The 15,496-nt window shown below is 39.3% G+C and overlaps 1 protein-coding gene across 3 annotated transcripts in view; it reads right to left on the reverse strand.

The window, feature by feature from the left end:
• MAP3K5 (mitogen-activated protein kinase kinase kinase 5) overlaps positions 1-15,496 on the reverse strand; it is a 207,460-nt gene that overhangs the window by 71,622 nt on the left and 120,342 nt on the right. For all 3 annotated transcript variants that reach the window (XM_058735399.1, XM_058735398.1, XM_058735401.1), the window contains exons 10-12: positions 15,132-15,285; positions 7,612-7,719; positions 81-130 (exon numbers count right to left, since the gene is read on the reverse strand). In XM_058735399.1, the coding sequence (XP_058591382.1) occupies positions 81-130; positions 7,612-7,719; positions 15,132-15,285 (312 nt within the window). The remainder of the gene's footprint in view (positions 1-80; positions 131-7,611; positions 7,720-15,131; positions 15,286-15,496) is intronic.

Raw genomic sequence — 15,496 nt, forward strand, 5'->3', positions numbered from 1 at the left:
TTTAAATCCTGACTAAAAGTTCTATTGTCTTCTAAGTAAAAAAAGAAAAAAAAAAAAAAACATGTACCAAGGAAACTTACCTCACTCCCCTGACAGAAGAAGCACTAAAATTCCACTCATGTATACCTTTCTAGAACACAGGGGAAGAACAACAAGAACAAGAAATGTTGAGTCATCATAATGAAAATAACATAATAATTTGGTTTCATTATTTTAAAATAATATACCCAGTAATTTTTCCTCGTACATAATTCTTCATGAACAAATTAGCTGGATGGAAATTGTAATTCATTTTCAAGCCACAAGGGTGATGTTTACTCTATTTAATAATTTCTGTGCCTCAATAAAATAGCTTCCAAGAGAATCTAGGAGAATTAGTCTCATTAAATTCTAAAACTTGATTTTTAGCAGATTAACCTAATAACTGCTGTGCCTTAATTTTTTAAATAAAAAACCCAGTGATCAAGGTAATTCAATTACAGCTGAGTAATATTTCTTTTCTGAGAAATAAAAACATTAATTTGAATCAAGTTCTGCAAGGTTTTAAAGATGATTATTTATGAATGATCTTTAGTTACATTTTCTAACTGAAATGGTGGTTCTATTTCTTCAGAAAATGAGGTTAGCCCTTTCCTCTTAAATTTTCTAATGTTTATTCATTTATGAGAGACAGGGCACGAGTGAGGGAGGGGCAGAGAGAAAGGGAGACACAGAAACTGAAGCAGGCTTCAGGCTCTGAGCTACCAGCACAGAGGCTGATGCGGGGCTCAAACCCACAAACCGTGAGATCATGACCTGAGCCAAAGTTGGACGCTTAACTGACTGAGCCACCCGGGCACCCCTATAGCAAGTATATATGTACACACATGTATACAGTATACATCTTAGCTACAGTGTGTTATCTAATTTATGCAAAATTCAATATACTAATAAAGTTTGCCCATAAAAAATTTGATTGTCATATGATAAACATGGGTGATTTGGGGCCAAGGTGAAAAAAAATTGTGGAAATTTATTTTTTGAGTTTATTACTAAAGCTAAGTCTGATGAGTATTAAATTCACATCTTTAAATAAATTACAGGATGGATCACATTCCCTGCAAAAATACATCTGATAACAATATGAAATTGACAACATAAATATTTTAATAGAAATAAAATAGTTGATACACATGTCCAAGTTTAGCAAGTGCTATGCAACAGTCAATTCAGATGGCAATTCAATTCTGTAAATGTGAAACAACCAGGAAAAGAAGCTCTTACCCACCCACTTAAAATACTGCCCGGAACTTGCGGTCTTGGCTGGGCTAGTGAAATGAGTAAGGAAGCTTGTGGTTCTGAGGTGGACCAGAACTCTCCTTTTGGCTGAAGCAAATCAAAAAGCCACAATTTATAACCACAGCACCTAGTGCTTTGCTACAACCATGCAACTTAAAATAAAAATAGATCCTCCCAAGCCCAAAGGAGATTTACTAAAAAAACTAGTTTCGATGCACACCAGTCGGGTCACGGGTAGGTGACCTGAATTAACACAGAGCAAATGTTGTGCATGAAGCCCAGGGAAGGAAGAGACCATAGGAAGGTGCTCATGGAATGCGGCTCTCTTAACCAGAGTACAGAGGGAGTTAAATTAAAATAGCAGCCTGCAGCTTCAGCTGGTAATTTGGAAAGTTGCTTCTAAATCCTGTTGGCCTCAGGTGACCTTCTAAATATATGTGACCCAGGAACTGCAGCTGTTACCTGCACACTACTTGCATACAATGCAGCCTTATCCTCAGATCCTGCAACTGAGCTGCTTTCCAAGGCCACGTCCAAGATCAGGAGGTGGGGGTTGAGTGCAAAACTAATACAGCAGTAGGCAAACTTGCAACTAAACAGGGCAACTGATGAACACCCATAGGACAGCACAGGTAAAACCTATCTTCTATCAGCCCTGTGCTGGGAACAGCCAAGGAGGGATTTCCCAGATTGATAGGGCGGGTTTTACAGGAAAGGAGAACAGCATTTCCAGAATGTTAGATTCCTGAAAGTTTCCAAGTGCTGCCAGTGAATGCTCCCTGTTAGCAGTGTAAAAAGTCCAGGGTCTGAGATGGAGTGATCTAGAATGAGGAGGCCTACCTCCCCAGCTCCCTCACTACTGGGACTCACCACATGGAGGCGCTGGTGAGTCACAAAGACAACCGGTGGATTTAACAGGTTCCTGGGACCTGTCTGGGAATCTAGGGAAAAGGACAGCCAGAGGCAGGGCTGGAATAATTAGCCTCCACAAGCCCTAAACCACACTCAATCTAATTTAAACAGCACAAGTACCATATTGTGGAACTGGTTTGCCTCAGATCCCATGCCCCAGCTAGGACAAGAGTAGGGACTGGGAATTAATTTTGAGCTAAGGCGGCAGGAGTTACACATTGGCAGACACTGTTGGTTCCTTAGACAACGGACACGCTTTTCCTTCTTTGCTAACAAAAACTAAATTTTGTTCAAGTTCAGGTGGCAATGTTTAGGGATGGGGAAACTGATTGGTCTAAATTGGTGAGGTAAGTCCATTCTCCTTGTTCATGACTGGTCTAGGCATGAATACATGATGTAATTTTTGGTACAAAGGAGAGGGTCTGACCCTTTTCCTTTGCATGCTGTCAGTGTGAATTGATGCTTGGAACTGCTATTTGAGACCAGGAAAGAAAAACCGAGAGCATATAGAGAAGCCAATTCAGAATTCTGACACCATTAAGCCACTGAAATTACCCCCAGAATGACCACCTACCTCCCAGAATTCTTGTTATGCAAGATAACGTTTCCTTATTACTCAAGCCACTATTAGTTGGGAGCTTTATAGCTAAAAACATCCTTGATGGATGAGACTATTATATCATCGAAATCTAGAATCTGCCTAGGTGGCTCAGTTGGTTGAGTGCCTGACTCTTGATTTCAGTTTGGGTCATGATTTCAGCGTCCTGGGATAAAGCCCTGAATCGGGCTCCATGATGAGCATGGAGCCTGCTTGGGATTCTCGCTCCCTCTCCTTGTGCCCCTCCCCCCGCTCATGCTCTCTGTCGAAAAAAAATTCTATAGAATCATAAATTTCCCGGGTCTTCTCCGAGTGGCCATGGCCGGAGCTGGAGGAAGGTCAGCACTTCATATTCCACTGGGACCCTGATGCCTGATATCTTCTTCTGAGAAACCACCTGATAGGCCAGGAATGCTTAGACTTCAAAAAAGGAAAGGATTCTAGGGGGCCCCTGGGTGGCTCAGTTGGTTGGGTGTCCAACTTTGGCTCAGGTCACGATCTCACAGTTTGTGAGCTTGAGCCCCACGTTGGGCTCTGGGTGGACAGCTCAGAGCCTGGAGCCTGCTTTGGATTCTGTGTCGCCCTCTCTCTCTCCTCTCCCCCACTCCCATTCTGTCCCTCTCTCTGTCTCTCTCTCAAACATAAATAAACATTAAGAAACATTTTAATTAAAAAAACAAAAAAGGAAAGGATTCTAAATGACAACTGTTTAAAATATCTCAGAAATAACTTTCCTCCTCAGTCTAAGCTTTTCTTTCCTGTGCACATCCAGACTTTCTTCAAGTACTAACTTGACTTTGAGCAGCAACCATCCATTGAACAAAGAGAGAACTGTTAAAAGATTAGGATCTCAATTTATTTGGTTCTTGACGGAGAGTAACCCTCTAAGAGTCCCTGAACTCTTAGGAATTGGTATAATGGTCTTAACGTTTTGACAGTTGAAGTACAAAGTGTTTACCAGCTCATGTAACTGTGCACTCTGCATGTTAGAAAGAAAATACTGAGGGGAGTAAGGAAACATGATAAATGAAAAGCAACACTCTCTATTCTACCCTTAGAAAAAAATTTAAAACATTCTGTGACAAAAAGAATCCGTTTCTTGTTTAACATCAGACCTATACCCCTGTTGTTTATCTGTTATTTAATTATAGTTATTACAGTTGCTTGAAACTCATATCATACTGAGTTACTGTATTGCGTATCCTCATTCCAGTGGCGTCACTTCTATTTTATTTGTTTTTAATTTTTTTAATTTATTTTTTAAATTTACATGCAAGTTAGTTAGCATACAGTGCAACAATGATTTCAGGAGTAGATTCCTTAATGCCCCTGACCCATGCTTCTATTTTAAATAATAGGGAAATAACAGTGGTAATGAACACGCTATGGATAGAGCTAGGGTTTGCAAAGAAATCAACATACATTCAAACAGAAACTTATTTTAAAAAGCTTAAATTTTTGAACACGGAGAATTTTTAGCGCAGTGGGGACAATGCAAATGTCATTCTTCTTGATCAAAGGATGGTAAAAGTAGAAACTGGATAACTCACAGCCTAAATCCATAACTCTTCCTAACGCACTCTTTTACATCCTCGTATATTTACTTCTTAGCATAATGCAAAAATCTCTACAAATGTCACAAAACATAAGAGAGTCAATACAAGGCTAACTGTACTCAACAAAGAACTTCCAGACAACTAGCTGGAAACAGTACTCATTTTCCAAAAATCTCTGGCTTACTTTCTGTTCTTTTTCTGTCTTCTGGCTGTCTACTCATTCTCCTGGCCCTGCTAATTGCTAATTCCTTTAGCCCCATTCTGTTTCCAAGTGTCCTTGGATAACCTTGCTCTTTCCATTCGAGCCTTTGAAAATCTCCTCTCCCAGATAATAATGTTCATGTTTCCTAACCTCTCTTTAGATTTTGTAGTTTCAACTGCAGGATTAAGTCTGCTTGTGAGAACACACAGGCATATACTTTAAAATAATGTGAATGACACACTGTGTACTTTAAAACAACGTTAACAACATATATACATGGTTATTATTATTAGTTATTATTAGTTATTCTCAATTCTGTCTCTAAACAACTCCACCTGGAGTTACGTCATCATGCCAGCTATCAATTGGGGTTCCAAGGACCCCCCCCCTCCTTGTGTTTGATTAATTTGTTACAGTGGCTCACAGATCTCAGGAAAACATTTTACTTATTAGATTGCTGGTTTATTATAAAAGGATATGACTCAGGAAATAGCCAGGTGGAAGAGTTGCATGGGGCAAAGTATGGAGAAAGGGCTAAGAGCTTCCATGACCCCTCCAGGGGCACCATTCTGCCCAAATCTCCACATGTTCACCCACCTGGAAGCTCTTTGAACCCCGCCCTTTTTGGTTTTTTTACGGGGGCTTCATGACATAGGGATGACTGATTAAATCCACTGGCCATTGGAAATGGATTCAACCTCTCCCCTTTCCCCTCCCCAGAGGTCAGGGGGTGGGACTGGAAGTTCTAACCCTCTAATCCTATAGTTGGTGCTCTTGGCATCCAGGTCTCATCCTTAGGTGGATCCAAAAGTCACCTTATTAACATAACAAAAAACAAAACAAAAAAACAGAGATGGCTTTCAGCACTTAGGAAATTCTAAGGGTTTTAGCAAATCTGTGCCAGAAAGAGATGAAGACCAAATATTTATTTTTTACTATAAATCTCAATATCACGGTGCCCTAATATGATGCCAACAACCTCCCAAATGATTGCTGCTATTTCATCTAAAGAGCTAAGCGAGGTTAAGTTCTAAGGGATAGGTTAGGGATTAGTTCATATGTGCTTTGCCATAAATTTTATTGTTGTGAAAACAACACTTATTACATGTCAGGCTCTGTGCAATATACCCTACCTATACTATTTCATTTAATTTTAACAATAACCTTTTGAGATGGATATTACTACTATCCCATTCTAAAGATAAAGATACTGCAACATGCAGAAGCCATCTTGCCAAGGGCAGAGATAGGACTTAAACCCAGGACTGTTGACTTAAAGACATTTAAAAACATTGAAATTGACACTTCTAAAAATTGCAAGCCCATTTCTCTAACTGTACGTCCTAATGCCCCCTTTTGTGCTGTATCACATTCATCATTGAATACACTTCTATATTTATTCATTTACTGCCTGAGTAGAAAAGCAGAAATTTCGCTTATTTTGTACACATCTGTTTCCCTACTGCCCAACAGAGTGCCTGGTAGTGCCTGTCACAGAGTAAGTGCTCTGTAAATACGTGTTGAGTGCATGGATGATTGGTAAGGAAAATTATAAGGGTATTTTGTTTTTTTTTTTTTTTTTTTTTTTTTTTTTTTTTTTTTTTTAAATTTTAATATGTCCACTCTTTTTTTTTTTTTTTTTTTTTTTTAATTTTTTTTTTTTTTTTCAACATTTTTTTTATTTATTTTTGGGACAGAGAGAGACAGAGCATGAACAGGGGAGGGGCAGAGAGAGAGGGAGACACAGAATCGGAAACAGGCTCCAGGCTCCGAGCCATCGGCCCAGAGCCTGACGCGGGGCTCGAACTCACGGACCGCGAGATCGTGACCTGGCTGAAGTCGGACGCTTAACCGACTGCGCCACCCAGGCGCCCCAATTATAAGGGTATTTTGGAAAACAATTACCAAAAACCTCACAAAACTACTTTGCCACACGTCTTCTCTCATTTCTGTGGTTTATCACATGAACTGGAATCAAGTCTTGAAATTTTTCTATTTTTAAAAAATAGTAGGATTTGTACACATATTAAAACTAATAAAATACAGAAGTGGAAAGGGTTATCCAAATGACTGTGAGGAGTGGAAATGAGAGCATTCCAGACCCTTCTGAAAGCCAAGGCAACACAGTCCTGCTCATATTGTGTCAGCACATGGAGCCAGTGACTAATGTGAAATTGAGCAGCTGCTTAGATAACCCAACAGTGTCATGGAATGCTAACTATAATCATACTCGGGTAGGACTAGAGTGGCATTATTATGATAGGCTCCCTAGAATTATGATACACATCTTTTGGGGCACCTGGGTGGCTTAGTTGAGTACCCAACTCTTGATTTCAGCTCAGGTTATGAGCTAATGGTTCATGGGTTTGAGCTGTGCGTTGGGCTCCATGCTGACAGTGCAGAGACTGCTTGGGATTCTCTCTCTCCCTCTGCCTCTCTGTCCCTCCCCTGCTCATGCTCACTTGCTCTCTCTCTGTCAAAATAAATAAATATAACTTAGGGGCGCCTGGATGGCTCAGTCAGCTAAGTGTCTGCCTTCAGCTCAGGTCATGATCTTGCGGTTCATGGGTTGGAGCCTCGCGTCGGGCTCTGTGCTGACCGCTCAGAGACTGGAGCCTGCTTCAGATTCTGTGTCACCCTTGCTTTCTGCCATTCCCCTGCTTGTGCTGTCTCTCTCACACAAAAATAAACTTAAAAAAATAAATAAATATAATTTCAAAAAAAGATAGGCATCTTGTAAGTCATATATATTAAGATCAGTTCTCTGAAATATAATTTAATTTATAGCATGAGTTTACAAAACAAAATAATCTTCTAATTTCAGGCTTACTTTAGATGGTTATGCCACCTAAAATAAAAATGCAAATAGGTTCAGTTATTTTATTGAGTGAAATTCATAATCCATGTTTAACAAATTTTATATTATAGGATATAAGTATTTATGCCAAGATAAATACATGGTAAGCTATTTCTTCTTAACTAATACAGGTATTTGCTGGAATATATAAATGCTAGAAGGGAGTAAAGTCCTTTAATGCTTGTGTGTTAATAATTACACAATTTACCTTGTCATCAGGAAGCACATGCCAAATAGATATTGTCTTTTCCTCAACTTCATTGTTGATAGACAAATAAGAAGGCTGATAGATTTTAGTTGGTTCTAATATTAACACCTTGAAAACATAAGGCAAAGAAACAAATATTAGTGACTTCAGATTTAAATCATTTAGAGCTGTTATAACAACACTGCACTGATGTGGGAGGTTATCAGATGACGCTCTGGGTCCACTGCTGCAGTAAAACCATTTTAATTCTTAATTGTTGCCTTCCTTATGAGTCCTTTGAGTATTTTATGGTATTATTGTAAGTTCCCATGATGCATCACTTTTTTTTGCTAAAGAAATTGGAAATAAACTTTTAAAGTCCATATATTGGTTTCACTATTCCCAGGGAATCTACTCTAATAATGTATTTTTTAAAATTTTTTATGTTATTTATTTATTACTGAGATAGAGGGAGAGTGTGTGTGCAAGCAGGAGGAGGGGCAGAGAGAGAGGGAGACAGAGAATCCCAAGCAGGCTCCATGCTGTCAGCGCAGAGCCTGACATGGGGCTCAAACTCACGAGTTGTGAGATCACAACCTGAGCCGAAACCAAGAGTCAGACACTTAAGTGACTGAGCCACCCAGGTGCCCCTCTAATGATATATTTTTAAAGTCTTTTATTTTATCTTGCAATACATGCATAATCTATTTCTATAAATATAAATATGTCCAAAAAAGGGCAGAAATGTGGTAAATAATTCTGTACATAGAAAAGATTCTACATATAGAGCGCCACATACTATTTTAGGTTTTCTCCTGCCACACCTTACCATCAAGATGCGGTAGCATGTTTTTCATACCCATGTAAATAGAGTGAGAAATGATTCTGGTTATTATTGAGTTTTATATATAAGGCAAAGGAAAGGACATAGCTGTATGAAATAATAAAAATGTTTTTGCACTGCTTTAAGATAAAACTGGGATCTTCACTAATGATATATTTAGCCTTGTGAGAGAGAGAAATAAAACCGACTCCTGTTTTGGAGATGTATGAGGGATATGTAATAAGTGAGTTGAGAATCTCTCTCAAAGGATGTAGCATATTATTACTAATATCTGGTATTAGGTACAGATAACATCAAAATGCCACACATGCACGAATTTTAAAGATACTTCAACTATTATCTGTTTGTACAGACGCTTAAAAGCACCTACTTAGCTCAAATTTCCCATGCAGTCTTAAGTAGGAATATTTAAAAAAAATTTTTTTCTTAACGTTTATTTATTTTTGAGACAGAGAGAGACAGAGCATGAATGGGGGAGGGTCAGAGAGAAGGAGACACAGAATCCGAAACAGTCTCCAGGCTCTGAGCTGTCAGCACAGAGCCCGACGCGGGGCTCAAACTCACAGACCACGAGATCATGACCTGAGCCGAAGTCGGCTGCTTAACCGACTGAGCCACCCAGGCGCCCCAGGTAGGAATATTTTATAAAATTTTTTTTTCAACGTTTTTTGTTTATTTTTGGGACAGAGAGAGACAGAGCATGAACAGGGGAGGGTCAGAGAGAGGGAGACACAGAATCGGAAACAGGCTCCAGGCTCCGAGCCATCAGCCCAGAGCCCGACGCGGGGCTCGAACTCACGGACCGCGAGATCGCGACCTGGCTGAAGTCGGACGCTCAACCGACGGCGCCACCCAGGCGCCCCCCAAGTAGGAATATTTTAAAAGGAAAGGAAAGCCAATACTAAACTATCAGAGAAACTAGAATAGTTCTTTCCACCCCACTGCTTAAAACTCAAGGAAAGTGGCTTTTAGAAAGAATCTTCTATCAAATAAGTTGACCAAATAAAAGTGGAGGAAAAACCCAAAAACCCTTCAGAAGATTCTATCAGCAAGGGATTATGGACTCACACTACACTGTGATCTAGCATGCAATCTGAGCAAGAAGGCACATGGATTAGCAACCTGACTCTTGGCCATGCACTGCAAACTTAGTACTGATTTTATGCTATCTTTGTTTTTCTAAAATTTTTTTAAACATTTTATTCATTTTTTGAGAGACAGAGAGAGACAGAGCATGAGCAGGGGAGGGGCAGAGAGAGAGGGAGACACAGGATCTGCAGCAGGTTCCAGGCTCTGAGCTGTCAGCACAGAGAGCAACGTGGGGCTCAAACCCACAAACCTCAAGATCATGACCTGAGCCGAAGTCAGACACTTAACTGACTGAGCCACCCAGGCACCCCTGATTTTATGCTATATTTATCACAACAGTAAATTTATTTAAATTAGAACACAGAGAACTACAGAAAGCAGATTAGGAAGACAAAATTTTCTTTACTCTTAAGTATAAAAAAACTGCAAGGGCTTAATTCTTGGTCAGGCTCTAGTTATGAAAATAAGATAGAACAGATTACAAATAAAGCACAGTAAGAGCCCACCAGGGAACATACTCTGACTTAGGAACATACCAGGTAAATCAAGGTCCAAATTCCAATCAACAGAGAGTGAAGTGGTACTGATTAATAATGGAAATAAATTTTCAATCTAAACTTGGCAGAATTAGTGCTTTCAAATATGAGTATCCCAGTGTTTGTGAAATGAAAATGAATAATCGGGAATAAAAGGTGGGTCTTCCAAAATAGCTTCCAAGTCACTATACCGACAAATGAGAATATACCTTTTTCTCTAATTATGTGGGCACAGAATTTAACATTAGAAAAACACAACACCAGGTTATCTCCTCTCTTCTCAAATTATGTCTTTATTGTGTCTCAAATATTTCTAACAGATAAAATCCGACCTATGTTTTCCCATGTCGAGATAGGGAAAAACATTGGTTGTAATTATCATCATCTAACATTTGTTAAGAACTTTGAAGTGTTCTACCCTTGAAATGACAAAATGGGAGGAATTTATGGCACACATTACAGAGGTAACAGAAAGACTGAGAAGGGAGAAGGAAAAAGGCAATTTGACAAACCTGGCTAGACACAACTCACTTGAAATATAAACATGCTTCCTTTTAGTTTCTAATCTTTTATACTGGTTAACATTAAAATTAACTGCTAAACAAAATTTTTAAAAAAGTAAAATTAACTGCTAACTTCTTGCATCTGAAGTGGGAATGACGGCAGTATAAGGCCTATAAGCTATACAGAGTAGATTTTTAAAAAAATTTTTTAACGTTTATTTATTTTTGAGAGAGAGACACACATACAGAGCACAAGGAGGGGAGGGGCATAGAGAGAGGGAGACATAGAATCTGAAGCAGTCTCCAGGCTCTGAGCTGTCAGCACAGAGCCTGACGTGGGACTCGAACCCATGAGCAGTGAGATCATGACCTGAGCCAAAGTCAGATGCTCAACCGAATGAGTCACCCAGGCACCCTATATACAGAGTAGATATTAAATACAGGTACATGTCTCAGCTCCCATAAGAGTCCGTAAAAGAGGGGCGCCTGGGTGGCGCAGTCGGTTAAGCGTCCGACTTCAGCCAGGTCACGATCTCGCGGTCTGTGAGTTCGAGCCCCGCATCAGGCTCTGGGCTGATGGCTCGGAGCCTGGAGCCTGTTTCCGATTCTGTGTCTCCCTCTCTCTCTGCCCCTCCCCCGTTCATGCTCTGTCTCTCTCTGTCCCAAAAATAAATAAAAAACGTTGAAAAAAAAAAATTTAAAAAAAAAAAAAAAAAAGAGTCCGTAAAAGCAGCATTCTCCTCTCCTCTCACCTAGCCTGGGGTGATGGGTTGATGGTTTCCTAACTGTTCAATGTAGGAAGGAAAGAAAATCTACATAGAAGAGAGGTGAGAAAAAAGAATCAACTGAACTGAACCCAAATAATAACTGATGGGACCATTCAAATCATTTTGCTAAGAAACTTTTGTCTGTTTTCTTTTACCAAGGGTCACTATTATTTCTTAGAGGAATGAGAACAGATATGGTGGTGAAATAAATGGAAACAATCAAATAAAATACTTCTAATATAAATCATCTTGATTTTAGTCAGATCCACACTAAAAGAAGGATAATGCTATCACCCCAATCAAGACCTACAGTGGCCTTCATAAGTGGGAACTAAAGACTCTAAAGACATAATGAGTTAGTGACTGATATGACACCACAAGTACTAGAAACATGATTTTTTCTATGTGGTGATACAGCGGGAGCAAACTCCAATGGTTGCAGGGAGTGGGCCCAGTGGGAAAGGCAGAGGGTGAAGCAGGAAGGATGGGACTGTAACCAGCATCTAACATGGCACCAGCTAGCTGACTTAGTAGGTTGTTGCTTGTGGAGAAGGCCAGTCACAGATTGTCAGTTCCTTTCACTTTTCAATAGCTAAAAATCTAGATTTTTGTATGAACTGTCCTTATTTTCACTTGGCTTTCTTATAAACTTTATTTTTCAGTTGACTGCCTTTTCATTTATTTTGTCTTTCTTTTTATCATCTTTAACATAGTAATTATAGTTATTTGAAGTCTTATGTGGTCACTTTAATATGCGAATCACTTCTGGGCCTGCCTCTACTGGCTGTTTTAGCTCTTTGTTATCCATCACTTTTTTCTGCTTCTTAGAATGTCTAATAATCTTTGATTGTGTCTGAATGACACAATGCAGAGGCTCTGGATCATATCCTCCCAGAAGTTTCCCCACCCCTGCTCCCTAGCTAGCAGTCAAATTATCAGTGCTTCATCTTGATCCTATCAAGACTTAGTTTTCTTACAGCTTTGTTAGGGTGGATCTGTTTTAGTTTCACCTTTTCTCCTAGGGCAAGGGCTTTCTATGTCGCCACTAAATGCTTGGGGTGTTCAGCAAGGTCTCATCACCCAAAGGCCAACATCTTATCCCTGCATTGGTTAAGCTCTGGGATATTTGCTCAGCTCTCACTCTTCAAAAGAATGCTCTCTACCACTTCTGGTCCTGGTCCTCTATATAGCAAGGGAATTTCCCTTGATAAGGTTTACTTAACCTACACAGGTTTCATCTAAAATCCAATTTTAGTCAAATACTGGGACCAGTAATTGTGGTTCCTTACACTGTGCTTACCCCCGTTCACACTATCTAGAGGTTGTCCTAGGACTCAAGGGAAATACCCACACAGAATCCTGGGATTCATTCTTCAAGGCTCCCCCTTCTCCAACACCCTCTCCATCTGTCTGAGAGTCCCAAACACTCCTTCCTGCCTGCTCTGTCCAGGGAGAATGCTATTCCCTGCTAGGGCTCCACCTCCTTGGGCTGCAGCTAGAAAAACACCTTACAGGAAAAAAGCAGGTGAAGGTGGGACTCAACTCCAGTACCTCCCTGCTCAAGGATCACAACCCTGCGATGACTGCTATTTAATGTCTACAAACAGTATTTTACATATTTTGTCCAGATTTTTATAGTTATTTATAGCAGTACCAATACCAATACCATTTACTCCATCATAGCTGGCACTAAAGAACCAACTCTCTTTATTTTTAAATGTTGGCAACAAATTATTATTATTATTATTATTATTATTATTACTATCTTAATCACTGAGTGGTCTTTTACTTAATGCTTATTTATTTTTGAGAGAGAGACAGAGTGCAAATGGGGGAGGGGTAGAGAGAGAGGGAGACACAGAATCTGAAGCAGGCTCCAGACTCTGAGCTGTCAGCACAGAGCCCGATGCAGGGTTCGAACCCATGAACCACGAGACCATAACCTGAGCCAAAGTCGGATGCTTAACTGACTGAGCCACCCAGGTGCCCTACCACTGAGTAGTCTTTTAAACACAAACTTAATCATATGCACAACCTGACACATAATAAGAGAAACACTAATTAAAACCATCCTAATACACCATTTTTTCATCTGTAAGTTTAAAAAAGTACAAATATGATAAACACACCTTTTAGGAGAGACTTTCGGAAAATAGTCTCGAATGTTGCCAGTGAGAATGTCAATTGATACAATTCCTATGGAGGGCAACGGGGCAATATCAATCAATTTCACTTCTGGGAATTTATCCTACAGACAGATGTGCACATGTGCAAAATGGCACAGGTACAATGTCTCATTTTAATTTGCATTTTTGACTAGCCAGTGAGGTTATTATCTTTTCATGTGATTTGCCCATTTTCTTTTTCTTTTGCTTACCAATTAGTAGGAGTTGGTTTTTTTCTTTGTGCAATTAGGCAAATTGATCATTTTGCCACATTAATATTAAATATTTTCTCCCTGTCTAGCATTTGCCATGTTTATGGTGTTCTTCACTGAACAAAAGTTAGAATTTTTAATGAAATCAAATTGGTCAACATTTGCCTTTAGGGCTTAAAAGTCCCTTTCTTGCTTAATTAAGAAAGCCTCTCTCACCAAAGTATATACCTATATTCTCCTAACGTCTCTCTTACTATTTTCAAGTTTTATTTTTTTATATTCATATCATGACAGACAAATTCACATTAAACTAATTTAAATTAGCTCAGAATAGCTAATATGAGTGGTTTCTTTTCATAGCTGATTTTCTATTCAATCAAGTCAACAGTCAATTAGATACTTCAGTTCTGTGCTGTCTTCTTTCCCCATGTTTGCTATCATCAGAGCATCAGCTGAAGGCATGCTGCCAGCTCACTCTGAGATAAGTATTTTCCTAGGTTACACATTATCTAGGCTTGAAAACAAAGTGTTTTAGTTTGAAAGGCTTTTCAAATGAAGATCCTGCGGAGCTCAAGGTTTCATCGGGAAGGAAGAGTAAAGAAAAGCATGTTAATGCCAGCAATGGATTTAATGAAATGAAACAGATGATCCTACAAGCAAGAACTGGAGAACAAGAATTAGAGAAAAAGAATTGAGTGTGGTTACCACCTGACTAGGGAGGACTGGACTAGAGAGCTCAAACAGAGTTTTACGGCATCACTTTGACGTGGGAGGAGATTAGTGCACACAGTGACTTGGTAATTCTTGAATCAGATGCTAAGCTTATACTGCTCTGGATGGCATTCTGAGAGCCATCAGGATGGGAAAGGCACCAGCTGAGAAGATGAGCAATATATTTTTAAAAGTGTGTGTGTGTCTACTATACGTGTATCTATATCTGGCCAAAATAAGTTGCAAACTGGAACCTATGAGTCATCATTTCTCATGATCTACGGCATTGTAAAAGGTGGCTAGGGACACTAAATCTAACTCTGACCCATGTGGGTAATGAGTGGTGGAGATGGAGTAACGACCCAGGTGAGCTTGACACTTTTCACCACAATAATGGTAACGATACTGATGACAATGTTAACAAAACTGTAGTATGAATTCACAGCACCCTTGTGTCTGGTCGGAAGCGATATGTTGACTAACTGCGCTAAGCAAGAGACAATCTTTTCTTGGAAAGCACACTTTACAACTTATCACAAGAAATCACCCAATTTCATGGCAAAAACATAAAGACGTATCTCACTTCTCTGATTGTGAGAAGTTATTTTAAAAAAGTAACACTAGTACTATTAAAATCACAGTGCAAGATGTTCTTTAAATAAAAGAAACAAAATAGAAATGCACTTAAAGTTAAGTTAAATGAAGAGTACTCACCGGAAACCTAACTACAGTAACATCTGTCTTTGTGGCCTCCACCAGGAAATCCATCCAGAAGTCCACCAGCTCCTGTTTGGCCACAGGCTGCTCTGTAGTCAGTTTCACAAAATGCTTATATATCAAAATTGTCTCTACAATAGACTTGAGGTACCTAAAAATGAAAAGATATAAAACACACAATGGGCAAATTTAGAACCACCTGTTCCCATGTATCCTGGTTTTAATCTGTGGATGTAACTGAAATATAGCGTTAATATTTAGGTATTCCGATTCACCACACATTACTCATTATTTGTTATATGCCATGTACTTTCACGTACGTTGTCTCCTCTGTATCTCACAAAAATTCAATAAAGTAGGCT

The sequence above is a fragment of the Neofelis nebulosa genome, chromosome 6, assembly GCF_028018385.1.
Source record: "Neofelis nebulosa isolate mNeoNeb1 chromosome 6, mNeoNeb1.pri, whole genome shotgun sequence".
Lineage (NCBI taxonomy): Eukaryota > Metazoa > Chordata > Mammalia > Carnivora > Felidae > Neofelis > Neofelis nebulosa.